Below are 24,733 nucleotides of genomic sequence, written 5' to 3'. Positions count from 1 at the left end.
TAATTTATTTACGTGTTTGCCAACAGCAAGAAGACAATAACAGGTAGACACTGATAATACATACAATAATAATGAAATATATTACATAAACAGATTAATTAAACTTATACATGTACAGTATTAAATATAACAGCCAAGTACAGGGAAGCCCAAAAAAGAAACAATATTAAACACAAAGCAAAATATATGAAGAAATCTAAATAAAAACAAATAATCCACATAGGGAACACTAATATAATTTTAAAACGTTAAAGAAATACAAAAACAGATTAACAAGCTACCGGGTCTACAATTTATGCTGTAACGGCCTTGCTTGCATTGCGTGCTCGGCCGAGTGCACTGTTAGTGTGGGATAGAGATAGCGTGTTATTCCCGTGAGTCACAGGCGAATCAGTTTCATTGCGTCTCTCGTCGCGGATTGACGTTGATAATATGGTGTACAGTATTAAGCAACGTGTGTTCTTAGTCGAAACATATGCCAAATATTCATCCTACGGAAGATGCCGCCGTAAATATCGCAGACATTTTCCCGGTGAAAGTGTTCCTAGCAGGCCCACGATAGAGAGATTAATAAAAAAATTTCGTAGTACGGGATCAGTTTTGGATAAAAAGAAGAACAGGAAACGGAGTGTATTGACGGAAGAGAAATTGGATGAAATTGGGGCTTTCTTAGAAAAAAGTCCAAGGAAATCTTTGGCACGTTTAGCTGCACAATCTGGCGTGTCATTGGGATCTGCTCACACAGCAACGAGACTTCTGAAATTGCGACCATATAAGACCACTGTTGTTCAGAGACTCACACGACGCGCGGTAACCTTTCTCACGAAAGTGTTCAACGCGGTCCTCCGCAGGCAGCACTTCCCCTCGGCATGGAAACACGCTCGCGTGGTGTCCATACTGAAACCGGGGAAGGACCCCACGCTACCTTCTTCCTATAGACCCATCAGTCTTCTCGACACGGTCGGCAAGCTCTGCGAGAAGATCCTCCTAACGAGGGTCCTACACGAGGTCAGCGAACGCGGGCTGCTGCGCGACGAGCAGTTTGGGTTTCGACCCAGACACAGCACGTCGTTACAGCTGGCTCGCCTCGTCGAAAGGGTCAACAGAAACCTTGATGAAACCATGGGTTTTACGTGAATACGTCTGCGTTAGCGGGTAATATTTTCTTTGGGATATGGGAATGAAATGAAGGTAACGAAATGGATATATGGCTTTTATTTAGCATAAGAAATATACAGAGTCTTAGCTAGTAATCGATGACAATTTTGATTAGCATTGGTCTATAGTAAGATAAGTAAGACACGAAAGGCATAACTGAGTGTGAGCCCAGTGTTGTAGGCGTCGTTGGCACATACTGCAGACGGAACTCGCGTTGCATGAATTCAACCAGAGACTGGTTGCGTCGTACGTCGATATTGAAGTCCCCCGTTTAAACGATTGAAGTTTCCGTATCGGGTTCGAAGTTGGGAAGGAATTTCTTAACGCTCTCCGAATATTGCATGAGCGATCGATACAGACAGAATTCAACATCAGAGACCGCCCTTTCCGATGAGGTACGTTGCTTATATTTCCGCTGGGCTTTTCGGTGAGTATGGGCCGACATCAGAAAGTTTAAATTTTTCACGAATTATTTTTGATTTGTCACCAACAAATATTTTACAAAGTTCACTTTTTAAATCTATAGATCTAGATGAGATCTTTCGTTTGGCACAAAACCAGCGCGCTAGCACATCGAAGTCGCGAGATATACTGCCCGGAAATTTTCGCTCACGCCCAAAATATCCGCCAGTCGCCGCGGGCCCCCACCCGCGCCCCGCGCATGAGCGGCGCCAACTAAAGATAATGCTCGCATCGTAGTTGTGTACCCGATCGAACGAGACCACATTTATTTCAATCGTGTTATTAGTCACGAAGTTATAGTGTCGGAATGGATCACCCTGCAAACGTTACATCGCCGTTTCCGTCCTGGTACCCCATATGTCGGTCTGATTTTAAAGACGTATTCACGTCAAAATCAGTGACGAACAAAAATAAAATGTCATGGGAGGAGAATTAGGAGGTGGCATGTGTTTAAGTCCAGTCAATTCTTGGAATTGGAAAGGGAGGGAATGAGGTTGCTCAGGTGACAGAATCTCCCTGTAGTCGTCATCATTCATGTCATCCTCTTCACTGTAGCACATGGTGTGCGCAGGTGGGCCTGTTGTTTCTCGATCACTTTCAGTGTAATCGTAGTCACTTTCAGGAACAAAGTCACTATCACTATCTATAATACCTAAATAATCCAAAATATGAAGATTTCTGTCTTCTGGGTTATTGCGCTGTGTAGTCTGGTCGATGTTAACCAACGTTTCAGAGGTCATACTGCCTCCGTCATCAGGGCGATGAATATGCCAATAGGGTGTGAGGAGTTGGATTTTATAGGCAGGGACGTGAAAGGTGTAGCCTGCCCCGAGCCAATGGGAGCCCATTGGCTCGGGGCAGGCTACACCTTTCACGTCCCTGCCTATAAAATCCAACTCCTCACACCCTATTGGCATATTCATCGCCCTGATGACGGAGGCAGTATGACCTCTGAAACGTTGGTTAACATCGACCAGACTACACAGCGCAATAACCCAGAAGACAGAAATCTTCATATTCACCGCTGTGAGAACCTCAAGTCTTACAATCCAAAATATCTGTGTTATCCATCCATGAAGTTGGACCAGTCATTGCCCAGGCGAAAATTCTGAAAACAAAACACTTATATATACAGTAAAACCTCTCTAACTTGGAAGCTTGCGGTTCCAGGATAATGTGTCCAACTTACAGAGGTGTCCAGGAAGGAGGGAAAGGAGAAAATTATCCTTTCAAATTGATGTGTAATGACAATGCGGTAATTGTAATGTATTATGGAGCCCTTCCCCTTAAGGAAATTATTAATAAGAAAAACCGAAAGGGTGAATTAAATTTTTACAAATTTTGTTTTCATTAAATTAAACTTGCATGGATAAGCTCAAAGGGAAGGGCACCGATACCTAACGTTTACCGACAATGTAATCTATTTACTTACATAAATAGGCTTGCTCGAATTAAGAATTAATGACAATAAGAATAATCTTTTGAAACCCACTCTCATGGTTGCACATTACACCCCAGCCTCAATGAAATTTTAAATGTTCAGAATGTATTTTTTTAACTATGCTTACAGCATGCATGCACCTTTACAAACTAACAACAAAAGGGGTGTTCAATATATAGGGTATTGTGGATATGTAAAATTATAGGATATTCGCCGGTTGCAATTAAAAGTGCCGAATGTAGAGGGGTGTCCAGGATATAGAGATGTAAAACTTCAGGAGTTTTGCTGTATAATAAAGTAAAGAAAACAACGAAAATTACAATAAACACCCTAAAAATTTAAATAAAAACAAAATTAGGAAACAAAACACTTATCTTAGCAAATAATAAAGCGAAAAATACGAGCCAAATTCCTCAGGATGATACGAAGTCAACTTATGAACTCAAAGTATTTAATTTGTTATTCGAAAGATATTTTTGTTGGCCTACAGGAGCTATCTGTTAAGGAAAACATGAACAAAATTTTAAAATATCTGATACAAACTTGTATTGCCATCTGAGAGCCTTGTATGTAATTAAACATCAGATTTAATCAGGGCTGTCGGATTTTCGCTCTGATCGTTTCAGCCACTACTGCTTCGGCCGGCGGAACGGCCGGTTGAACCATTAAGAGTAACTACTTATATCAGAATCTCATCTCGTGTCTTATTATGTACTCTTAAAATGTTTATCTGTGATTCTTCTGTGTACAGACATTAAAATTTATATAAAATGAAGAAATTGTGCATATGAAAATCAATATGAACACAATTTATGTATAGTTCCAAAGTATGAAAGTGATTCAGATCTGACCTGGAATTTTGATCAGTGCATTTCAACATATAATTTTACCAATTTTTTATTTTTTCGTTATCAGGACAAGTGTATATAGTTCCTGGAAACTTTCTAGCTCGTTCAACCATCCCTCTCCCGAAGCAATATGTCCACCACTTCTCCCCACATTTTCACTTTGCTTCTGCTATCTTTCTTAATTCTGTCTCTGTGAACTAATTGCGTTACATTTGGTTCCTTAATAGAAAAAAGCTGTAGTTTTTATTTTACGTACTGTTCTACAAATTATAAGTTAAACATGTACCACTTGGATGATAAAATATGAAATACCTTGCCTCATCTATGGTGTTATTTTGGTTTCCAAATAAAATTAAACCTAGGATTATACAAAGCACCATATACTGAAAATTATCTAAAATATTTTTACTATCCATTCATACAATCCATGGTTTGATTTCACTTCTCTTGTGATGGCATGTTTTGGATTATAGCCTCATCTTCAGGGCATCACCACCTTCTTTGTATTACTATAATAATAATAATAATAATAATAATAATAATAATAATAATAATTTATTTACATTCCATGGATCCATAAGACAGTCAGATGGCAATAGGATGTGGAAAGAGCCATAATAATAATACAATACATATTATAAAGTACAATTCATAATATTATATACATTTCACATAATACGAAACAAAGGGTTCAACTAAAGAAACTGTAAGCTACAAATTGATGTGCCCATTACATATAAAAGAAAATTTTTCACTTATTTGTAAATATCATAAATTCATTGACAGAGTAAAAGGAGTGTGTAATTAAGTACCTTTTTAATGCTACTTTAAATTTCTCCTTCTTATTTACAAGACTTGTGAGATTTGATGATAGACTGTTGAAAATTTTGATTCCTGCATAATATGCACTCTTCTGAAAGCATGAGAGGTTGGCAATTGGTCTATGAAGCTGATTTTTATTTCTTGTTTTGACACTGTGTACAGCAGAGTTAGTTTGAAAGAGTTCTTGGTTATTTACAATAAAGTTCATTAATGAGAATATGTATTTGAAAGGTAGAGCTAAGATCTCTTATCTCTTAAACAGACATCTACATGAATTTCTAGGTTTTACATCAGCCAATAATCTAACAATTTTATTTTGTAAAGTGAATATTTTTTTAGTGTTTGATGAATTACCCCCAAAAAGTATTACACAATTCATTATAGCGTGTAAATAGGCAAAATATACTGATCTGAGTGTTGCTGACATGCAACAGACATCTAACTGCATAACATGCTCCACTTAACTTAGGTATCACATGTAGATCAGAAATCAATACGCAATTCTCAGTGTGTTGCCTTCATAATGAGGTTTTTGTAAATGACGTTCATGAAGCAAAACATTTAATCTTCCCCTAATACCATGAAGGTTTCGTAACTCGAAACATGTCGCCACATGTGGATTTTTTAATACAAGACGTAAGGTGAAACTGCTGTGTGTTCATGGATGGTAATACTCTAGATAAAATTAAAAGTCTGTAAAATAATTAATTTCAATAAGACTTATTGAGCAGAAAATAACGAGGAGAAATAATATTTCCTTCTTTGCTGCAAATAATATTTCTCTTTATTTTTTTTGTAGTTCCTACATCAATTCAAATTCGTACATTATTTTCATAAGAAAAGTAATTAAATTTAATGTATCCGTCCTGGTTGTAATCAACTGCAGACTACTGAGTTTCCCAATCCAACATTTTTTTACGTTTCTAAGCACCTAGCACTTAAACGACCCGTTCTTCAGCTTGCGCGCGGGCCCGGGTCATTTAAGTGCTAACTTCTAAGTGCTAAGAAACATAATAAAACGTCCGAACAGGCAACCAATCGGATTAAGTTTTAGGAGTAATCGCTTGCATTCGGTAGGTTCTTGATGACACAAGTTGACATCAGGGTTCTACGAACATTTACGTTTGTCACCGGATTCCTGCAATTTCAAATATTAGAAATTAGAACAACCAATCTTTAATCATCCATCAGTATTATCTACACTCAAGACAATTTTTATCACATTTCACTGACACAGTTACAGAAAATATGTAACTCAACATGAGATGATGTAACTCACGAAGGAATGCGTCTTCTACCATAAATAATTTATTTAATATAAATTAATAGAAATGTGCATTTATGTAAAGTAATATAATTTTTCTTTTTGGGTTCTAAAATATCAGAGATTTCTGTGTAGAATAAGTATAAAAGAATTATCTTTATGAGTCGTAAAATGTGTTGCCCTAAAAATATCCATGTCTGATGGGCTGGCTCTGTCTTTGGGTAGAATGGAAAACTGCTTTAAGGTAAGGAAACAGGCTTCCACCGAAATGTCGTTGATTATAATTTGTTTCCAGACAATCTTAACAAAAACTCCTCCAATCGGAATGCAATGTACGATTGCCACACCATATTTCAGAACAGTTCACACGTGATTTTTTTTTTCACTCATGCACATAGAACCCCGGCCACCGTGCTATTATAACGTAATACAATTTCATTACATCAAAGTGGAGGGAGAGATTATGACTATTTTAAAACGCTGTCAAATGGCTTGTTTTCTGCGCTAACTAAGTTTGGTACACTTCATTAGGCCATTACCTTAGGTCATAATAATAAATTTCATCACACACTTTCTTTGGAGAGATAAGCGTGTCTTGTTTGAGACGTGCGCCCATGATATTATTTCCTTCTTTTGGCAATATATTTTCAAAACTTTTTCGTCCCACCACAAATAGTTCATGATAGGTTGTGCTGGACGTAAAACAGACAAAAACCAAAATCAAATGAATTGCTGTGGGATTCCTGGATCCTCAACAGTCGAGTATGAAGAAAGTTGTCTTCTGGGATCTTTTTGGAGCTGCTTACTCACTCCGTCAACAGATGGCAGGAGACTGCATGGTCAAACACGCCAAGAGACAGACTTTTCCAAATAAACACTAATCAAAAATAGGAACATGAAACGGATAGGCGTCGTTAAACCTGAAACTGGCCTGACACTTTTATAAAAGCCGAAGATTATGGCGATGCTGATATACTGAACGCCAGAAACATCCTGCCCAAGAGAGTGCCACTGATCAAAGAAACTTAGTCAAAGAGCTTTGAAGACGGACATAGAGTCCCATCTCCGAAACGTCGTTTTACGTTTTATATTTACTAGACGATGAATAATATCCAAGAAAAATTTTATTCAATTGTTTCTTATTAATGCAGTTATAATTTACTTCTGTTTAGAATTACCAAGTCATTTGCCCTCTGCTTTAACGATTCAGCTTGACCGCAACATAACTCTGCCTGCTTTCATTCTACCCCCTACTTCTCACCCTCTTTTGCGCGCTACATTCAATGCCCTGAATAAGCAGTTAGAACCTCTGAAACGTCGGTCAGTTTCTACGACACTAGAAGTTGCAGCACCCGCAAGATCGCGGTTATGTCGACCGGAAATGATTCATTTCTAGTGCTTTTCGAAAGTAACAGTTTATGATTATATAGCCCTGAACAATCATACAAAGAAACAAACAAAGAAACAAACCATTGATTTTCCTTGTCATTGAAATATTTGACACCGAAGTTGTTCGCTTCGTAATATCCGCCGATGACGAAGATCTTATCGTTGATCACTTCTGCGTTTAAATCACTTGAATAGGCGTCCATGCTAGGGAACTTGATCCACTTGTTTTCTGTAGGATCATACTTTTCGGTAGTGAGCTCGGATGATGTCGTGTTGTGTCCTCCTGCACATACACATCCACACATTCCGTAATAGCTCACAGTATATAAAAAACCTGCCAAACGAAACTTATTCTAACCCCATTCAGCGGGTCCCTTCTTGATATTTGTAACTCTGTCACATGGCCACGAAATATTTGGCCTTTATAGAGCCACAAGATTCATTACCTTATTCACAAAAGTCGGTAGTTGAACTCTTCTGACATACTCTAGATCCTTAAAAACATTTTAATATTATCCTTCCTTTCAAGGATATGTATCACTACAATAATTTTATTCACCGTCTTTACACAAGCTTATAGATTGTTAAAATCACATAAAATTATAACATTTCAATATTTGATATTGTTACATTTTAAAATGACGACGTTTCGATGTTCACTCCATCATCGTCAGGTCTATCAATCAAAATTAAAAACTGTTGCATCTGCTGCTCTGCGTATACTGATTTGTTCTACCCATTAGAGTTGCAGTCTACCGTTCCGTAATATCGGACACGCACCTCACACACAACCCGATTTAAGGCATCTAGACGCAGCCTCCAAATTTAATGGAAGAAGCCTGAAGGTTAAACAAATAAAATCTAATGGGTAGAACAAATCAGTATACGCAGAGCAGCAGATGCAACAGTTTTTAATTTTGATTGATAGACCTGACGATGATGGAGTGAACATCGAAACATGGAGTGATGGAGTGATGATGATGATGGACCTGACGATAATTTTGATTGATAGACCTGACGATGATGGAGTGAACATCGAAACATGTCGTCATTTTAAAATGTAACAATATCAAATATTGAAATGTTATAATTTTATGTGATTTTAACAATCTATAAGCTTGTGTAAAGACGGTGAATAAAATTATTGTATTGAAGAACACAAGCATGACGCAATTAAGATATAAATGTATCACAAGTGGTATCTTACTTTAAAGATTACCAATTATAACTTTCTAGATGTTTGTATTTCTCGAAACTTCAATGCTTCACACTCCGCCCGTCTTACCCCCACGGACTTTACACTCTTAAAATTTATAATTCCTTAAACGGAACGAATGAATGAAATACAACGAAGAAAATTCATTCCCTTTTGCAGTGTTAATATTAGTATAAGGAACGAAATTAAGGATGAAATAGCTACAATATTATTTTCGTAATTGTAGCATCAGGAAATTGCACCTGACTTCTGTTTTCTGCTTCATGAAACTGCGTGCGAAAATAATGTCCAAGAATAGACACAAGATTAACTGTTGAAAACTACGTTACCCAAAAAAGTGACGAAAAGCAAAGAATGCGAAGGGACTGCTTTAAACCATCGGATTAACTAACTCTGCAATGACAGGAGAATAATGCTGTTCATAAAATCTCAGTCACTAGAAGAAAACCAGGAAAACATTTCACAGTAGCAAGTTCTGTAAGAAAGATAGAGGGGCATCACTCAAAATATCCAGAGTTCTCACCTAGGGCGTACAGACAGCCGTTGAAGGCGACGAAAGAAAAATTGGCACGTCCAGTAATCATTGGTGCAACGAACGTCCATCGGTTGATGTCCGGGTGATAAACTTCCACCGAGTTTAGGACATTGCAACCATCACATCCACCAGCGAAGTATATTTTGTCTGTAAAAACAAATTAGCTACATGACACGAACTCTACACATATTTCATGTAGGCAGGGGCATTAAACTGGCCCTTTCGAAGCACAAACATGGGACAATCCGTACTTAAATTTGTAAATCTATTAATGATATTGTATTTAATGTCCCCCTTCGTGTCATAGCAACTGCACGGACACGGCTGTCTCTGTTCATCTGTTTCTTTGTTTCGAATGCAGACAATCAGCGTGTCAAAGAAAAAGAGTTTAACTGATAAAATTTAATATAAACAGCATAAAGTGCTTAAATTAGTGCATAATGGAAATGATGGTAAGTTACTACTTCTGTGAAATGAATTTTACCTTACTTTACCAGAGATGTATGGTACGAGCTACCAAGCTGTGCTCTAAATTTATAATATAATGTGCAATGTACAAGAGATTATTAACAGTCTCAAAACCATATTACATCTGTATTATATGAGAACAAGTTTGATAGTTTTATAGTTGTTTACACTCACTCCTAGTGTACACTACAAAGACAGAAGACGATGTACAGGGACAGTTTACAAGAGCAGAAGAAACCATCACGCACTCAGAACTTCAAGCCTTTGTAGCCATCTTCGTACTTTCCACCGAGACAACCTCAAATCCTCCGATTTCTTCAACCGTTCTTGCGTTGTTACACGCGGACAGACAGACAGACAGACGCCTCGCCTTCTGTACTAATCCACAAATTCCTATTTCACGGCATTTACGTACCATTCAGCACAGCAGCACATGCATTGGATCGCGCTGTATTCATGGGAGCGATCCACAACCACTGGTTTTTCTTGCTGTCGTATCTTTCAGCCGTTCTGTGATCCCGATGTTCATCGTATCCGCCCATGGCGTACACTGCACCTCGCAGAACTGCCACACTTAAATTGCGTCTGAAACGATAAAAGTACAGACTCTGCTGTGCTCATTTTTTGCTGATTATGATGCATTTCCTCTCGCAGAACGCAATTGTTCGCTCGCCATTGTTAAATCATAATTCAAATGAATTAACAAGCAAGTCGTATTCTTAAGACCAACATTGTCGCAAAAGTCCTCTTGTATGTAAGTGGTACAATTTTACATCCCCTGCCCACATTTATATTTTGACTAACGGAGCGACTATCAGCTTTTGTTTCAAGGAGTTCCATAGTTACCGATATGCATCTTACCTCCGGACATTCATAGGCGCCACCTCGCGACATTTCTTCGTAACAGCGTTGAAGCAGTGACATGAGCTTAAATATTCAGAGCCGTCGGTACCACCGATGACGTAAATGTCGAAACCGACTACTGCCGTGCCGTGTTCGGATCGCGGACCGATCGAGTCGACCCCTTCTACCTGCAGGAACGACAGGTTATGGCTTTAGGTTTCTTTGGGTCATTCGGTCTACTGATGTGAAGTCCTTACCTTAAGAGTCCAAGCCACCAACCACTGGAGCAGAAGTGCAACCCCCAACAGTGGACCGAAATTTCTAGACCGTGCTGGGTGGCACTCGACAAAACCGTGAGAATTAACTTGGAGCAATGGTGGAATTATAAGAGAGACGGAGGATCCAGGAAGACCCGAAGAGAAGCTCAAACATTGCCAGTGCTCTCGTCAAGTACGACAGACAAATGTAAGATTTTTGATCAACAGCTGACATTTCAAATTCGTACGATGGTAAAGACAGATGTTGGTGTTTTGGGTTTTATCGACGCAGAGCAGGAGTCAGTACGTCCCCCACCCCACCCCAAAGCCTTCTAATTCACGAGGCGTTACCACGCAGATGGCCGACATCGACACTGATCAGTGCTTCATTTATTACGTTGAAATCCACTGACGATCAACGATGATTTCGTTTTATGTTGAAAATCAGCAGACAGGTTGCCATGACAGTTAATGTAAATGGTATTTAAGGCAAATTTCATATCCTTCGTCGATTCCTATTAGAACTTGCATTGTACATGAGACTCGGCATTTGTGTAATTTATGAATTTATTCTTTTTAATTCATGTATTTGGAGCTTCACTGCAATGGAAATAAACGAACACAAAATAAAGAGGAAAGGAGGTGCTTGTAATTAAACTTAAATAAACAATTACTTGGTATAAATAAGCAAAAGTGTGGAAAAGTAGTTTTTCTCGGAGGCGTCATTTAACAAGGCACGGTAAGAGTAGAAATGCGTGCAACTCACCACACTCCATAGGTCTGTCTGTGCGTCGTACGCTTCGATTACATCTGACGGATTTCCGTCACGAAACCCACCAATAGCAAACAGAATGTCTTGTGGGATACTTGGTGTCACGAGTTCCTTGTCTTTCTTCGTCACCATTTCCGATTCGTCACATAACAGGTTTTTCCTTCTCAGCTCTTTCAGAGGGACCGATGCTTCAGTGCGCATGCCCCTGCTGCCCACTTGAAAACAGCTGCGACTTTGATTTGACTCCATGTCCTGAAAAACTGTCCAACGGTTGTTACAGGTTTTTCTTCATACTGACGCGTGTGCACATCAACTGAGAGTGACTGAGAGGGAACACGGTACTGAGAAGAGAATTTGGTCCTGCGCGAGAGTTACTGACAAAGGAATGGTGAAATTTGCGTAATATGGAGCTTTATAGATGTCACATCAAGGGTGATGAGATGGGCAAGACATGTAGTACACATGGCAGAGACAAGAAGTGCAACTTTTGACGTAGATACGTCTATATGGAAGGGTCAGTGTCATTCCGCAAAAAAGTATAATGAAAAAGTTGTCGGTGGAACCACGGTTCAGAAGAATTTGACGTAAATACGTCTATACGGAAAGGAAGTTTATATATTGGCTTTATTCTAAATGTTCCCTTTATATATGCTTTACAATTGAGATAATTTTGATTAATACATTGCTTATTAACTTGAATTAGTTACGCTTAAAATGGGTCTGTGGTAGCTGAATGTAATGAAATGTAATGTAAGGTAAGGTAAGGTAAGGTAAGGTAAGGTAAGGTAAGGTAATGTAATGTAATGTAATGTAATGTAATGTAATTAAATGTAATATAACGTTTCCTAGGTAACAACAATGCCGAGTAAATAGAGGAAGTTTCCTAGATAACAACAATGCCGAATAAACACGACGTTCCCTAGGTAAACATTGTTTGTTGATACGGATCTTACACATTTTCGTTACACTTTTTTGCCGAATAACCATTTCCTATAGACGTAATTACGTCGAAAAGAAAAGAAACGAAGATTTGCAGGGGTAGGGTTGGACTTAGAACATTTGGCCTCTGAAGAGGGACGTAATGAACTAAAACATCAGAACTATTTAACAAATAAAGAAAATCGAAGGAAGACTTACATTTAGAAACGTAGAAAATCTTAATCAACAATAACAGAAATGCAAAGAAAGTTACAGTGGAACCACGGTTCCGGAGAATTTGACACAAATATGTCTATACGGTAAGAAGTTTACATAGTGACTTTATTCTAAATATTTTCTTTATACACGCTTTACAATTGATTAAAGTTTGAGTAAGACAGTACTGCCTACCTTGAATTAGTTACGCTTAAGATGGGTCTGTGGTAGCTGAAATATGTTATAAAATTTGTACATTTTACAGTTTCAAAATATCGTGCTAACACCATATCTATACAAGATTTTGATCTAGTAGTACTACATTGAGGATTTGATATCAACATTAATTCAAACGTTTCTTCCATAAATGTGACAAAGCTTTGATTTTGCTCCTTCATAAAACAAAATCTCCTGTCAATATTATCGGCACTGTATTAGGATTTTCTGTGTCTCAAATGACTCAAAATAAGTATCTTACAATCATCAATAGGTGTATGGTTACAAATATACAGGGTTACAATTAAAACTTTTTCACCATTAACCATACACTCTGGATCTCGTTATTTAATACTTCTATTTTTTAACGTTTTCTGTAATGTCTCATATATTCTGCGTTATGGAGTATTTTAGCTTCAATGTCATACATCTTGTACATAGTATGACGCAACAAACTAACGCAACAATAGATTTCTTAATAATTCTTATATAAGATAAGTACCTGTGATATTGTAAAACGTTTTTACCAGCACAAAAGTATATAGTCTACGACGCACTTTTTATACAAGCGTTTCACAGCTCAGCTCTTTCCGGAATAACGAAAGCGGGTTGTTGACGGCAGTAATGTAACACTACAATGCCGAGTAAACAGATGACGTTTCCTAGGTAACATAACAGTGCATACAAGCTGACCATTGTTGTCAGTCCATATTTACAAATTGTTGATAGTATTTCCTAGGTAACCATGTTACACATTTTCCTGTCACTTTTTCGTTACACTTTTTCGTAACACTTTTTTGCGGAATAACCCTTCAATATAGACGTATTTACGTCAAAAAACAAACGAAGATATGCAAGGGTAGGGTTGGACGTAGAAAGTTGATTGACCAAGAACAGTTGGCCCCTGAACAGTGACGTAAAGAACTAAAACATCAGACCTATTTAACAAATAAGGGAAAGCAAAGGAAGACACATTGAAAAACGTAGAAAAACTTATTCAACAAGAACATAAGAGCAAAAAAAGAACACGCTGAAAAACTAAATATCAAAAATCAACAGAAACCGATAGACGAAAAACGCGAAATTAAAGAGAAAGAAGGACTCTAAGGAAAGCGCTCCGAAAGAAGCGAGTTGCTCTAGTAAAAAATAATGTTATGAAGTACATTGTAACTGCAGTTGTGTCATCACTTAATTGTCACAATAAACCGAATTTCATATTGACAGTGGAGAACCAAAAACTTCTCAGTAGAGAATCGATCACAGTGCTACATTGTCTAACACAAATTTCACATGTCCACCATTCATAAAGTCACTAATTCTCTTTCTGTATTTTTATAACACTTAAGTAATGACACACTTGCAAATAGTTTTGGTACAGCCTGATATGACAAAAATGGCCAACACATGTGTGTTTATCATCTTTTTTGTTTCAAGCCTGAATAATAAAATATATTTTACTGTATGAAATTAAAATAAACTTCATTAACCAATAATTTTTAAATTTGAAATATGTATATTCGAAAGACACTTCTGATAAATTAATGCGACCAAAATATTATATCACATACTGAGCTTGAATACATCTGAGAAGTTTCACTTCTGCATGTTCATTATGTCTCAGTTGTGGGACTAGATATCGGCATGCAAAAGTATGTGATTAAATTAAGATATATTGCAACTTGTTGATGATTATAAGATAAAAAGATTGTTATGTGGAAACATGGTGATGAAATTCTTCATTATAGAATGCAGACCAGTCTAATAAATTAAAAATCTCTTTGTTAAGAAAAGTTACAGAGGATCAAATTTTTAACCACCTTAGCAGCCTACTATTAGCTTAATAAAAAGATTGCTCATTGGAGTTCAATATTTTATGCACATCTTCAACTATATTATTCATCTGATTTCCTTAAAATTCTGTATACGCACATTTATGTGTTTAGAATATGACAAAACAAATTAACTAGAAAGTTCAGACTTACATAAGACAAACACAAATTTTATGCTCTGTCCTAAATAAGATTGCTTTGAAAATTTTGGGAACCCTTAAATAAGTTCTTCAGATGAATAAAACACATATAACCATTGGACAATATTAGTACTCTGTCAATATATTTTATCATATAAAATTCCATTACATTATGTCATAAAGGTGAGATGATGGACAGACAGAAACATTTTTCACATGAGTTCATTATTGTAATTTTATTTATGAAATTCTTGAAAGGGTTTTTTGTTTTCTTGTCATCATCATCGTCCAGGATTAGGCACTAATGCCTATTCAGGCTTCAAATTGATCTTTCCATGTTCTTCGTGGTCGACCTCGATCTCTTTTCCGGCTAGGTTTGTAACTGAATGCAACATTAGGTAGTCTTTCCTCAGGCATCCGTTCAACATGTTCTTTACATTTTCTTCTACATTCTCCAATTTTGTAGATTACATTAAAAATATTAAATTGTTTCCTAATGTCTTCATTTCTTATTCTATCTATTAAGAGATTAATTTAGTTTGCAGGAAAGCGTTTGCTGATAAAACTTCATTATGTGTAGTTCTACTAGGAAATAAAAGTTTGATTGTTTCATAATGTTACTTTCCTGAATTCTGCTGTTTGATATGAAACATTTTGAGTTGTATAAACCTTTCTATATTTTGTTCATACATATATAACAGTAATATTCATACATATAACTGCATTAAAGTCATTAGAAGTTTTCTAGATTACTTCTTCCGTGTAATTCATAACCATTAATATGTCGTCTGATGAAATTAATTAAGCTCTTATCTTTTAGAATGAGAATGCCTTCAGTTGTCAAATCGTTGGCATCTCACAAAAATCCAGCTATCTTATAATAAGTTTATTTTTAATAGTGGAAAAGTTTGCATTAATAAATGTTTAACGTTTCTTTTCATAATTTCCGGATATGCTACAGAAAGTTTTTTCCCCTTGTCTATATCCATGTTCATTGTATATCTGCAGTTCTTATTGTGGTTTGATATTCTGTGAACAAACAAATCTGAGAAACATTGGTCTGTAGCAAAATCAAAACATTCTGCTTATTTTTGCTCCTGAAAATGACATCAATGAGAATTGTTACTTTGTTTGACCTATGCTTTATTGCAGTACAAGTCAAAGTATTTTAAATAAGTCACTTTACATTTCTGTACGCATCACCAGAAGAAGCAGCATATTTCCGTGGATGACCAAATAAATGCGCACATGAAGAAATGCCGCAAGAAAATTGCGCACAGAAAAGAACCCACTGTCATAAATGCTCACACAGAAAAATACGAACATAGAATAATTCTCACATTATTTTTAGTTTACAAAAACAAATGTGGCTAACGAGGCAAAAGTAGGTTAGGTTAGGTTAGTATGTATAGTAAGTTTAAACTAAACATCACAGCATGCACATTACGCTTTATTAAGACTGTATTACTTGATAGTATTATGAATGTGAGAATTTTTCTACGTGCGCATTTTTCTGTGTGAGAATTCGTCCGTATGAGCATTTATCCTTGTAAACAATTATCCGTGTGAGTATTTTTCAATGTGAACATTTTGCACATTAGCATTTATAACTGTGGGATTTTTTCTTTGCGGAATTTTCATGTGGGCTTTTGTCACGGAACCATTTATGTGTTTGTCAAGAGCTATTTATTGCCGACAAACACTGTAAGAAGATCAAAGCGTAATTCACTTGTGTTTTGCAAAATAAATTATGTATCAATGCCCTGCAAACCGTAATTTTGGACTCGGCTGTTTTGGGCAGTGCTAGTTTGAATTTATTATGAATCATCTGTACTACACTGTCTTTTTCTGAGTTCTTCAATTGCATTGGATGCCCTGGAAACATCATTCTTTAAAAAGGGAAAGACAAACAATATGTTATAGTTTATTCTTCAAAATCACGCACAGAAACAAACAATAACTCATTTCCATACACGAAATAAATTCCCCGTTCCTGCAAGATGAACATCAACCACTTTGTTTTGTGAATATGTTGAATATTTGTACATTATTTTTGTACTCCTACGTCACGAAGAAAATTTCATTTAAATGTGCTAAAAGCTGGATAACATTACAATCAATAATTGCATGCTCATCTTGACTTTTATCAGATTGACAAAACAGTGTATTTAAAAGAAAGATTATGATGATGGTGCCTGGCTCAGCACATCATTAAATCATATAAATTTTTGAGCAAAGAAATTAGTTTCATAATTTTTTATATGCAGGTAACTTATGTGTTAGTTGAATAATTTACCAGCTGTTAAAGAAAGGCCTGGCACAGTAGACTTGGTCACTTAAGTTCATAATACCTCCAAACCTTACGTCTCCACATGTTTCAGAATAGATTTTGTAACTATTTCTGAAGCCAAGGCAGTACATCTCTTCTCCACACCTAATATGGCCACTGTCTGGATTCCAACACTTGAGGATTATGTTCACCGATTATTACTGGTGCAACTTCAGGCCTGTAACAAAATAATATTGACACAAGTTTAAAGGAAAACATTCTTTTACACATTAATATTTAGTTTGGCAGACCGTCTACAGAACAAGTTTCTTATTATGGTCAAAGTGTTTGTCAATGTGGCAAACGGAATATTATCTGACTGAGATGCGTAAACAATTTAGCTTTCAAAGCTACTATTTTTTACGACTTAATGGAACCACTTGTAGATGACCTGTTAAGGTGAAAGCATGTAGTGGTATAAATAAACATTCAGATTATAATTTTAAAACATATTGCGTAGAACAACTTTCAACCTAATAGCGCATTGACACTCATTCAAAATCAGGATATTTTCCATTCTGTGATATTTACCCGCAGAAGTCCATTTAGAAAAAGCACGGAAATTTCAGAACACAGACTGTCCTATAAGACATCAATAAAGTTTATTAATCCATAAACATGATTTAGTAAATTTCTTACCGTAGTTTATAATGTCCTTGTCCTTCTGTTTTCATCAACTGGAATCCCTGTAACAAAACAAAATAATTTCAATACGTTATGACTTTCAATTATTTTACAGCTTCTGAGTGTGAGCTGTCTCTCCTGCAGTGGTGTTAAATGGAATATGAGGGTCGTCATAAGTAGTCCACTATGCGAGATGCAAAGACAGAAATGGCCTAGGTGGCAGTCCCTTTATGAACTTTGGCAAACTCTTTACAAATTCATTGTCCATCAGTATTCGTCATTGGTTTTAATACAAATATTGTTGATACACAATGTGATTCAAGAATTTGTATCAATTTTTTCCTGAGGAAAATTCCAGCCAGAAACATTCTATCGCCATCGGTTGTGTTATTAGTGGCTATAAAGTTATGAGTATGTGAAATTCAAGAATTAATTTTACATAAGTAAACTCAATTACTAAACAAGTTCTTACAATTTGCAATTGACTTTATAACATATGTTTCAAGTATCCACAGTCAGCATGGATACTCATTTTTCTACTAAATGTGTAATCCTCAAGAACTTGATTACAACAATTTACGTATCTCCCAATATGCATAATTTTATAAAGTTGTCTGTTCTGTTTCTGATTTTCATTTTCACGCATGATTTTGCATAACCCTACGGACATAAATATAGAAGGTTCAGGCCTATTTATTTTTAGCGGCCATTTTTCCAGACATTGTTACATGGCCAATGCACTTATGATACACATATTTATGTAACAACATCACATGTCAATTAAAAAATGGAGGCATCCCATCATGCTACAGATACATATGTAACTACCATCAAAGATTTGGGACAAGTTATTTGTCAGAAATGTAACAAGAGTGACACCTATAAGATGACCCTAAAATATGAATGATCCATAAGTTGACTGCCAACAGAACAACGCAGTTTGACGTGAAATAATCTATCTTTTATTTTTCTTAATTTCAAGAGTTTCATGAGGTTTCACAAGAGACAATAAATGAATGAATATAAAGTTATTTACTGTTTATTGTGTAAATTGTATAGAAATATATTACTCCAAAGAAAGGCTATGAACTTTATTGATTCTTACCACGTCGATGGGTTAAATCGACTTGTTTTGAGAAATTTTATTGATAGATCTTCAATTAATCAGACATTTGTTGTTACAGGTACATAACGTAGCATATGATGACCACGTGTTATGCTGGTAGCCTTATTATTTTGGAACTTAAAAAGTTGACTGTGGAACCACGGTTCCAGAGAATTAGACGTAAATACGTCTATACGGAAAGGAAGTTTATGTATTGGCTTTATTCTAAATATTTCCTTTATACATGCTTTACAATTGAGTAACGTTTCATTAAGACTATGCTTATTTAACTTGAATTAGTTACGCTTAAGATGGGTCTGTGGTAGGTGAAATATGTTATAAAATTTGTACATTTTAGAGTATCAACATATCGTGCAAACACCATATCTATACAAGATTTTGATCTAGTAGTACTACATATAGGATTTGACATCAACATTAAGCGAAACGTTTCCTCCATAAATGTGACAAAGCTTTGATTTTCCTAATTCTTTAAATCAATGTTAAAATCTCCTGTCAATATTATCGGCATTGTATTAGGATCTTCAGTGGCCGTAACTGAAAACATCTTTGTATAATTTCTCAAATGACTTAGAATAAATCTCTTACAATCATCAATAGGTGTATGGTTACAAATATACACGGTTACAATTGAAACGTTTTTACCATTGACCATACATTGTGCCGCACAAATATCACCTCTGTTTTCAGCTGCAGCTATTCTGTAATCTGCTCCATCCTCCTTAGGTAGCTTCATCAACAGATGTGGGGTAGCCATGGTAGTTGTGTATGGTGGATACACAAATCCATTACTCCTAGACAATATACGTCTTTGCTGCTTATTTAAAGACAGCCAGCATGTTGTGCATACCTTAAATTGGGATACATTTTCATTTACAAACTCCGTACCCAATAAATTTAAATGACTATCAGTATCTTGTTTCATATCGTTTTCAAACCATAACCGATCACATACATTGCAAGCGTATCCGAATCTATTTTCATTAAAGTGCTTATGAAAATATTCTGTTGCATTGTCATACTTTGGTTGTGTGATTCTTGTAGGAACGCTTGTATTTGCTAATGTTGTGGAAGCATTAACTTGCACTAATTGCTTCTTGCGATTTCTATATTCTCTTTTACGTTCAGCAAAAGTTTTTGGTATTTTCTTTTGGAACCTTAGGTTCATTATTTGATAATATTTGATTCTTGCGAATCTTGTATTCCCTTATACGTTCAGCATCAGTGATGTAACGTTTCCTAGGTAACAACAATGCTGAGTAAACAGATGACGTTTCCTAGGTAAGAATAATGCCGAGTAAACAATTGACGTTTCCTGGGTATCAACAATGACGAGTAAACACGACGTTTCTTAGGTAACCAGGTTACACTTTTTCGTTTCCCTTTTTCGTTCCCCTTTTTTGCCGAATGACCCTTCAATATATTTACTTTAAAAAATAAACTACAGACAAATGATTTACTGTGTGCTCAGTAAACACAGTAAAATTAAATTAGCAAAATTTGAATGTGGCTTAGCTTTCCTTTCTCGGTTCCACTACAAAAATCATCACTCACAAATAAAATTTTAACTACCGACAACAGTGCTGTTGAAGACAATGTGTTAGACATGTACGTATGATTTTGAATGCAACACACATGCAGATTCACTAAGCAAAGATTTCAGAAAAATGATAATATCTATACTTACTGGTGTGTGGCAAAGATTCGACGTAGTGATGGATTGTGAATCCTTGCATACATAGGTGTAAAAATGACCATCCTCCAGTATAGATGCACCTTCAGTAGCAGTATTAGAAATTAAAGTCCCGTTTTCCTTCTTGGACTGTAGCTTTTGGCATAATCATACATTGTTTATGCTCTATTTTTCACTGTTATCAGTATTTGTTAAGAGCATTATGTTTTGACGTAAATACGTCTATAATTTAGGGTCAGTGTCATTCGGCAAAAATGTAACTAAAAAGTGTAACGTCATTGTTATGTTACCTAGGGAACGTCATTGTTATGTTACCTGGGAAACGAAAAAGTGTAACTTCATTGTTATGTTACCTGGGAAACGAAAAAGTGTAACTTCATTGTTATGTTACCTAGGAAACGTCATCTGTTTATCAACAAATAAACAACAATGGTTACCTAAGGAACATCTATGTACTCGGATTTTTGTTACCAAGGAAACGTCATCTGTTTACTCGGCATTATTTTTACCTATAAAACATTTCATTACATTACCTTACCTCACAATACATTACATTACATGACATTACATTACTTTACATTACCTTGCCTTACCTTACATTACAATACATTAACTTACCTTACACAACATTTCAATACATTACATTCAGCTACCACAGACCTATCTTAAGCGTAACTAATTCAAGTTAAATAAGGAATGTCATAATCAAATTTATCTCATTTGTAAAGCATGTATAAATGAAATATTTACAATAAAGCCAATACATAAACTTCCTTTCCGTATAGACGTATTTACATCAAATTCTCCGGAACCGTGGTTCCACTGTCAACTTTTTGTTCAGTAACACGGAATTTGATTAATGTAATAATCAAATTTTCTTGCATGTAATGGAAACTTAATAAAACGCGTTCACCTTATTTTGACAGTATACAAGATATTAATTGCCTAAGATAAAGCATGGCATTAACCGCAAAATACAAATATTTCACATCTTAAAGCTCTGTAACAGTAAACGAAAATTCCAAAAGCAGCTGTCTTTAAGCATTTAACAAATTCAGATTATGAAGATGGGAAATAATCAGTTGTAGGATTTTCTCAGCATCGAAATTAAGGTCATATTTTAGTATACGCAGATGAGTTGTATTGTGTCCGGTGAATAATATGGTGAGTGATCAAGAAAGGCCTAGTAACATAGTTTATTAGGTTTTTAATACCTCCACATTCTTTTCGAGAATATATTTTCTTAATGAATCTGAAGCTTAGGCAGTCCTTTCCTGCACCACCTCGTTCGCATAACGGAACTTACAGACATTGAATTCCAAACCCTGAAGGCTGGTTTAATCATATACCCTTGGCTCCATCTTAGTTCTGTAACGAAAGAGTAATGAGTCACAATCATAATCTGGAAAATTTACTTTCTGTTATATTTATCCGCAGAAGTTCATTTAGAAAAAAACATGCAACTTTCAGAACGCAGACTGTTCTATGGGACATCAATAATTTTTATTAATCCATAAAACATGATTTAGTAAATTTCTTACCTTGGTTTAAACTGTATTTGCTCATCTGTTTTCATCACCTGAGATCTCTGTAATAATACACAACAATTTCAATATCTCATGAATTTAATTTATTTTTACAGCGTGTGATTGTGAGCTTTCTCTCCTGCAGTGGTGTTAAATGGGATATGAGTGTCATCGTAAATAGTCCACTATGCGAGATGCAAAGACAGAAATGGCCTTGAGGGCAGTCTCTTTATGAACTTCGGCAAATTATTCACTAATTCATTGTTCATCAGTATTTGTCATTGGCGTTAATATAAATATTGTTGATACACAATGTGATTTAAGAATTAGTATCAATTTTTTTCTGATTAATTTCCAGTCGGACACATTCGGTCTTCTTTGGTTGCATTCTTAGTGATTATAAAGTTATGAATATGTGAATTTTAAGAATTATTCATATTTACGTAGAATTATATACTGCGTGTTCAGAACACATAGTAAAATTAAATTAGGAAAATGTGAATGTGGCTTAGCATTCCTTCCTCGATACCACTACACAATTCATAACTGTCAAAAAAAATTCTAACGACCGACAACAGTGCTGTTGAAGTCTGAATGCATTAGACATGTACGCACGCTTTTGAATGCAACACACATGCAGATTCACTAACACAAAAATATGGATTTACTTTTCAAGTGAACATGATAATATCTATACTTATTGGTATGTAGCAAAGATCCCACTTGTGACAAAGATTAATATTTTCGCAGGAGTAATTTGCCAGCGTGTGGACTATCTTGGTCAAAACAGTTATGTCTATTTAGCAACGTATAAATCTAGATTCAAGATCTTCGCTGATAATGTCAGGCTGTGCTTAAATTCGCATCGACTGAGCTCGCCTCTTGTTGTATGAAACCCAATATGTCAGCCTTTGCACGTCTCGCTAATTAAAAAACGTCGGAGGACGACGTCGTACAGCTAATTATTCTGGTTCACATGGTGAGCACTACGAACCCCGAGGAAGAAGACGTTGTGGCCGGGTATCATATTTTGACCGAAAAGTGACATTCATTTCATGTGGAAATAATTCTAGACGGGCGCTATTGAAATTCAAAAACAATATTCAGTTATACAGAATACAAAGTAAAAGGAGTAATGTAGCGAGAGTGAAGATGACATTCTCCTGGGGTACTGTGCCGTGTTGGAACGTAGAAGTTTAGCGACGTTTCAGAGGTGTTTATATCAGAGCGATGAGTTCGCGGTGTAATACATATCTCAGGTTGATGTAATCATGATGCTCACCGCTGTGGGAATGTGAAATCTTACTGTTGTGATAAGAAATTGAAAATAAGTATTACGACGATTATTAACGTTTTGCAAAAATATCTTTCAATATTCAAATCGTGATTCTCTTTCATACGCAGAAACAAACAGAGCAGCGAGGATGCTTCCGGAAATAATTAAGAGCAGCTAGGGAACGTGTAGGAACAGATATCTAAGAAAAACTAGTCAGGTGCTTTGAATTTCATTTTACAAAGGATCTATACCTTATTTCGTAACATAGACGCTTTCTGTTGTGAATAATCCATCTTCCAAATTAACAGGTAAGGAGGTATTTCAGCAAGTATGCCATATTTTGCATTTAATTATCAATACGTAAATAGTTGAAGTCGTTTGTGTCTATGCTAATAAGTTTCCGAAACACGAATGAGTTAGTCAACAAAAAAGAAAAATTTAAAACGCATATTTATGCATTTTAATGGCCACTGCAGAAAACACGTAAACTAGATTACAAATGCCTCCAATTTTAGAGTGCTAAAACAGACGCATCATTTTTTGTGTCGTTTATGAACAATGGAAAATTTTAATGTAATAATCATAACATATTATGTGTTGTGGTCTACAGACATTCAATTACAAAATTTCGAAACGTTTGGAACTATGTGTTTTGCGGCATGGATTCTTCCTTTTCTGGAATGTTTTATAGTGACACAAAAAACTAACCTCTTCCGCACAAATTACGACTGGCAGCGACCATTCTTCGGATTTGTATCCATCTTTGCTGTCCGCGATCATATCGCTTGGTAGTTGCCAAAAAATAGATTGGAAGCCATGAACAATTCGTCTTGCAAGCAGAAACATTTTCTCGAACACGAATCCTGCCATTTTCGTCACTAATACTTGTTTATTTATGTGACACTGGAAATGGGAACAATTCAATTCCTGTTTCGAAAGCAACAATGCTCTTTTCAGTTGCACTGCACGTGTTACTGTATTGTTGTGATTGTTGATGAAAATTAATCGTAAACAATGTAAAGAAAATGTTGGAAGCAGCGGGGGAAGGGGAGGGGTGTAGGACTCCCAGGGCCTCGCGCCGGAGTTGCCTTTTTCACTTTAATTATTGTCGTATTTTTTGTAAGACCAAGAATAATGAAATACAAATTGAGGAAATTTTTGTTAAAAGCCTGAGGAAAATAAGTAATTTTTAAATGCCTTCCATGAAAAGATGTTGTTGACGGCGGACTGTGTACTGTTGGGTCACATTGTCACTATTAAACTGTGGTATTAATTCGGTAATTACCAGTGATAAGGATTTGCAACTAAAAAAAACCAACCAACCAAAAAGCTAACTGAGGGCGGAGGCCTGCGCAAGCGCAAGCA

The 24,733-nt window shown here is 36.0% G+C and overlaps 1 protein-coding gene and 1 long non-coding RNA gene across 3 annotated transcripts; both read right to left on the bottom strand.

The window, feature by feature from the left end:
• Positions 1–5,492: 5,492 nt before the first annotated feature.
• LOC147872596 (uncharacterized) lies at positions 5,493–13,413 on the bottom strand. Its single transcript, XM_087355719.1, has 7 exons — positions 13,328–13,413; positions 11,470–11,735; positions 10,465–10,634; positions 10,019–10,188; positions 9,124–9,282; positions 7,466–7,667; positions 5,493–5,869 (listed from the first exon to the last, which is right to left on the bottom strand). The coding sequence occupies exons 2-7, from the start codon at positions 11,722–11,724 to the stop codon at positions 5,782–5,784; spliced, it is 1,044 nt and encodes a 347-aa protein (XP_087211845.1). The 5' UTR covers positions 11,725–11,735; positions 13,328–13,413; the 3' UTR covers positions 5,493–5,781.
• Positions 13,414–16,673: 3,260 nt separating this feature from the next.
• LOC147872595 (uncharacterized) lies at positions 16,674–24,283 on the bottom strand. Of its 2 annotated transcripts, none has more exons than XR_015537051.1 (5): positions 24,077–24,283; positions 22,108–22,154; positions 21,873–21,934; positions 17,763–17,809; positions 16,674–17,301 (listed from the first exon to the last, which is right to left on the bottom strand). It is a non-coding gene; the product is annotated as an uncharacterized LOC147872595 (long non-coding RNA). The 2 variants fall into 2 exon arrangements; XR_015537052.1 differs by having other exon boundaries at positions 16,681–17,301; positions 21,781–21,934.
• Positions 24,284–24,733: the final 450 nt, after the last annotated feature.

Source organism: Zootermopsis nevadensis, unplaced genomic scaffold (assembly GCF_977971745.1).
Source record: "Zootermopsis nevadensis isolate Lab colony 2312 unplaced genomic scaffold, Znev_1.0 Znev_ptg000025l, whole genome shotgun sequence".
In the NCBI taxonomy this organism is placed as follows: domain Eukaryota; kingdom Metazoa; phylum Arthropoda; class Insecta; order Blattodea; family Termopsidae; genus Zootermopsis; species Zootermopsis nevadensis.
Note: the sequence above shows the minus strand (reverse complement) of the source record. Positions and strands in the feature narration are given on the sequence as shown.

What these genes read in the sequence shown, in the direction of transcription:
- LOC147872596 (XM_087355719.1), bottom strand. Translation starts at nt 11,724, where the DNA reads ATGGAGTCAAATCAAAGTCGCAGCTGTTTTCAAGTGGGCAGCAGGGGC. An exon ending in GCGCCTATGAATGTCCGGAG is followed by an intron (nt 10,189 to 10,464) that starts GTAAGATGCATA and finishes TTATCGTTTCAG; the next exon opens with ACGCAATTTAAGTGTGGCAG. An exon ending in CGGCTGTCTGTACGCCCTAG is followed by an intron (nt 7,668 to 9,123) that starts GTGAGAACTCTG and finishes GTGTATGTGCAG; the next exon opens with GAGGACACAACACGACATCA.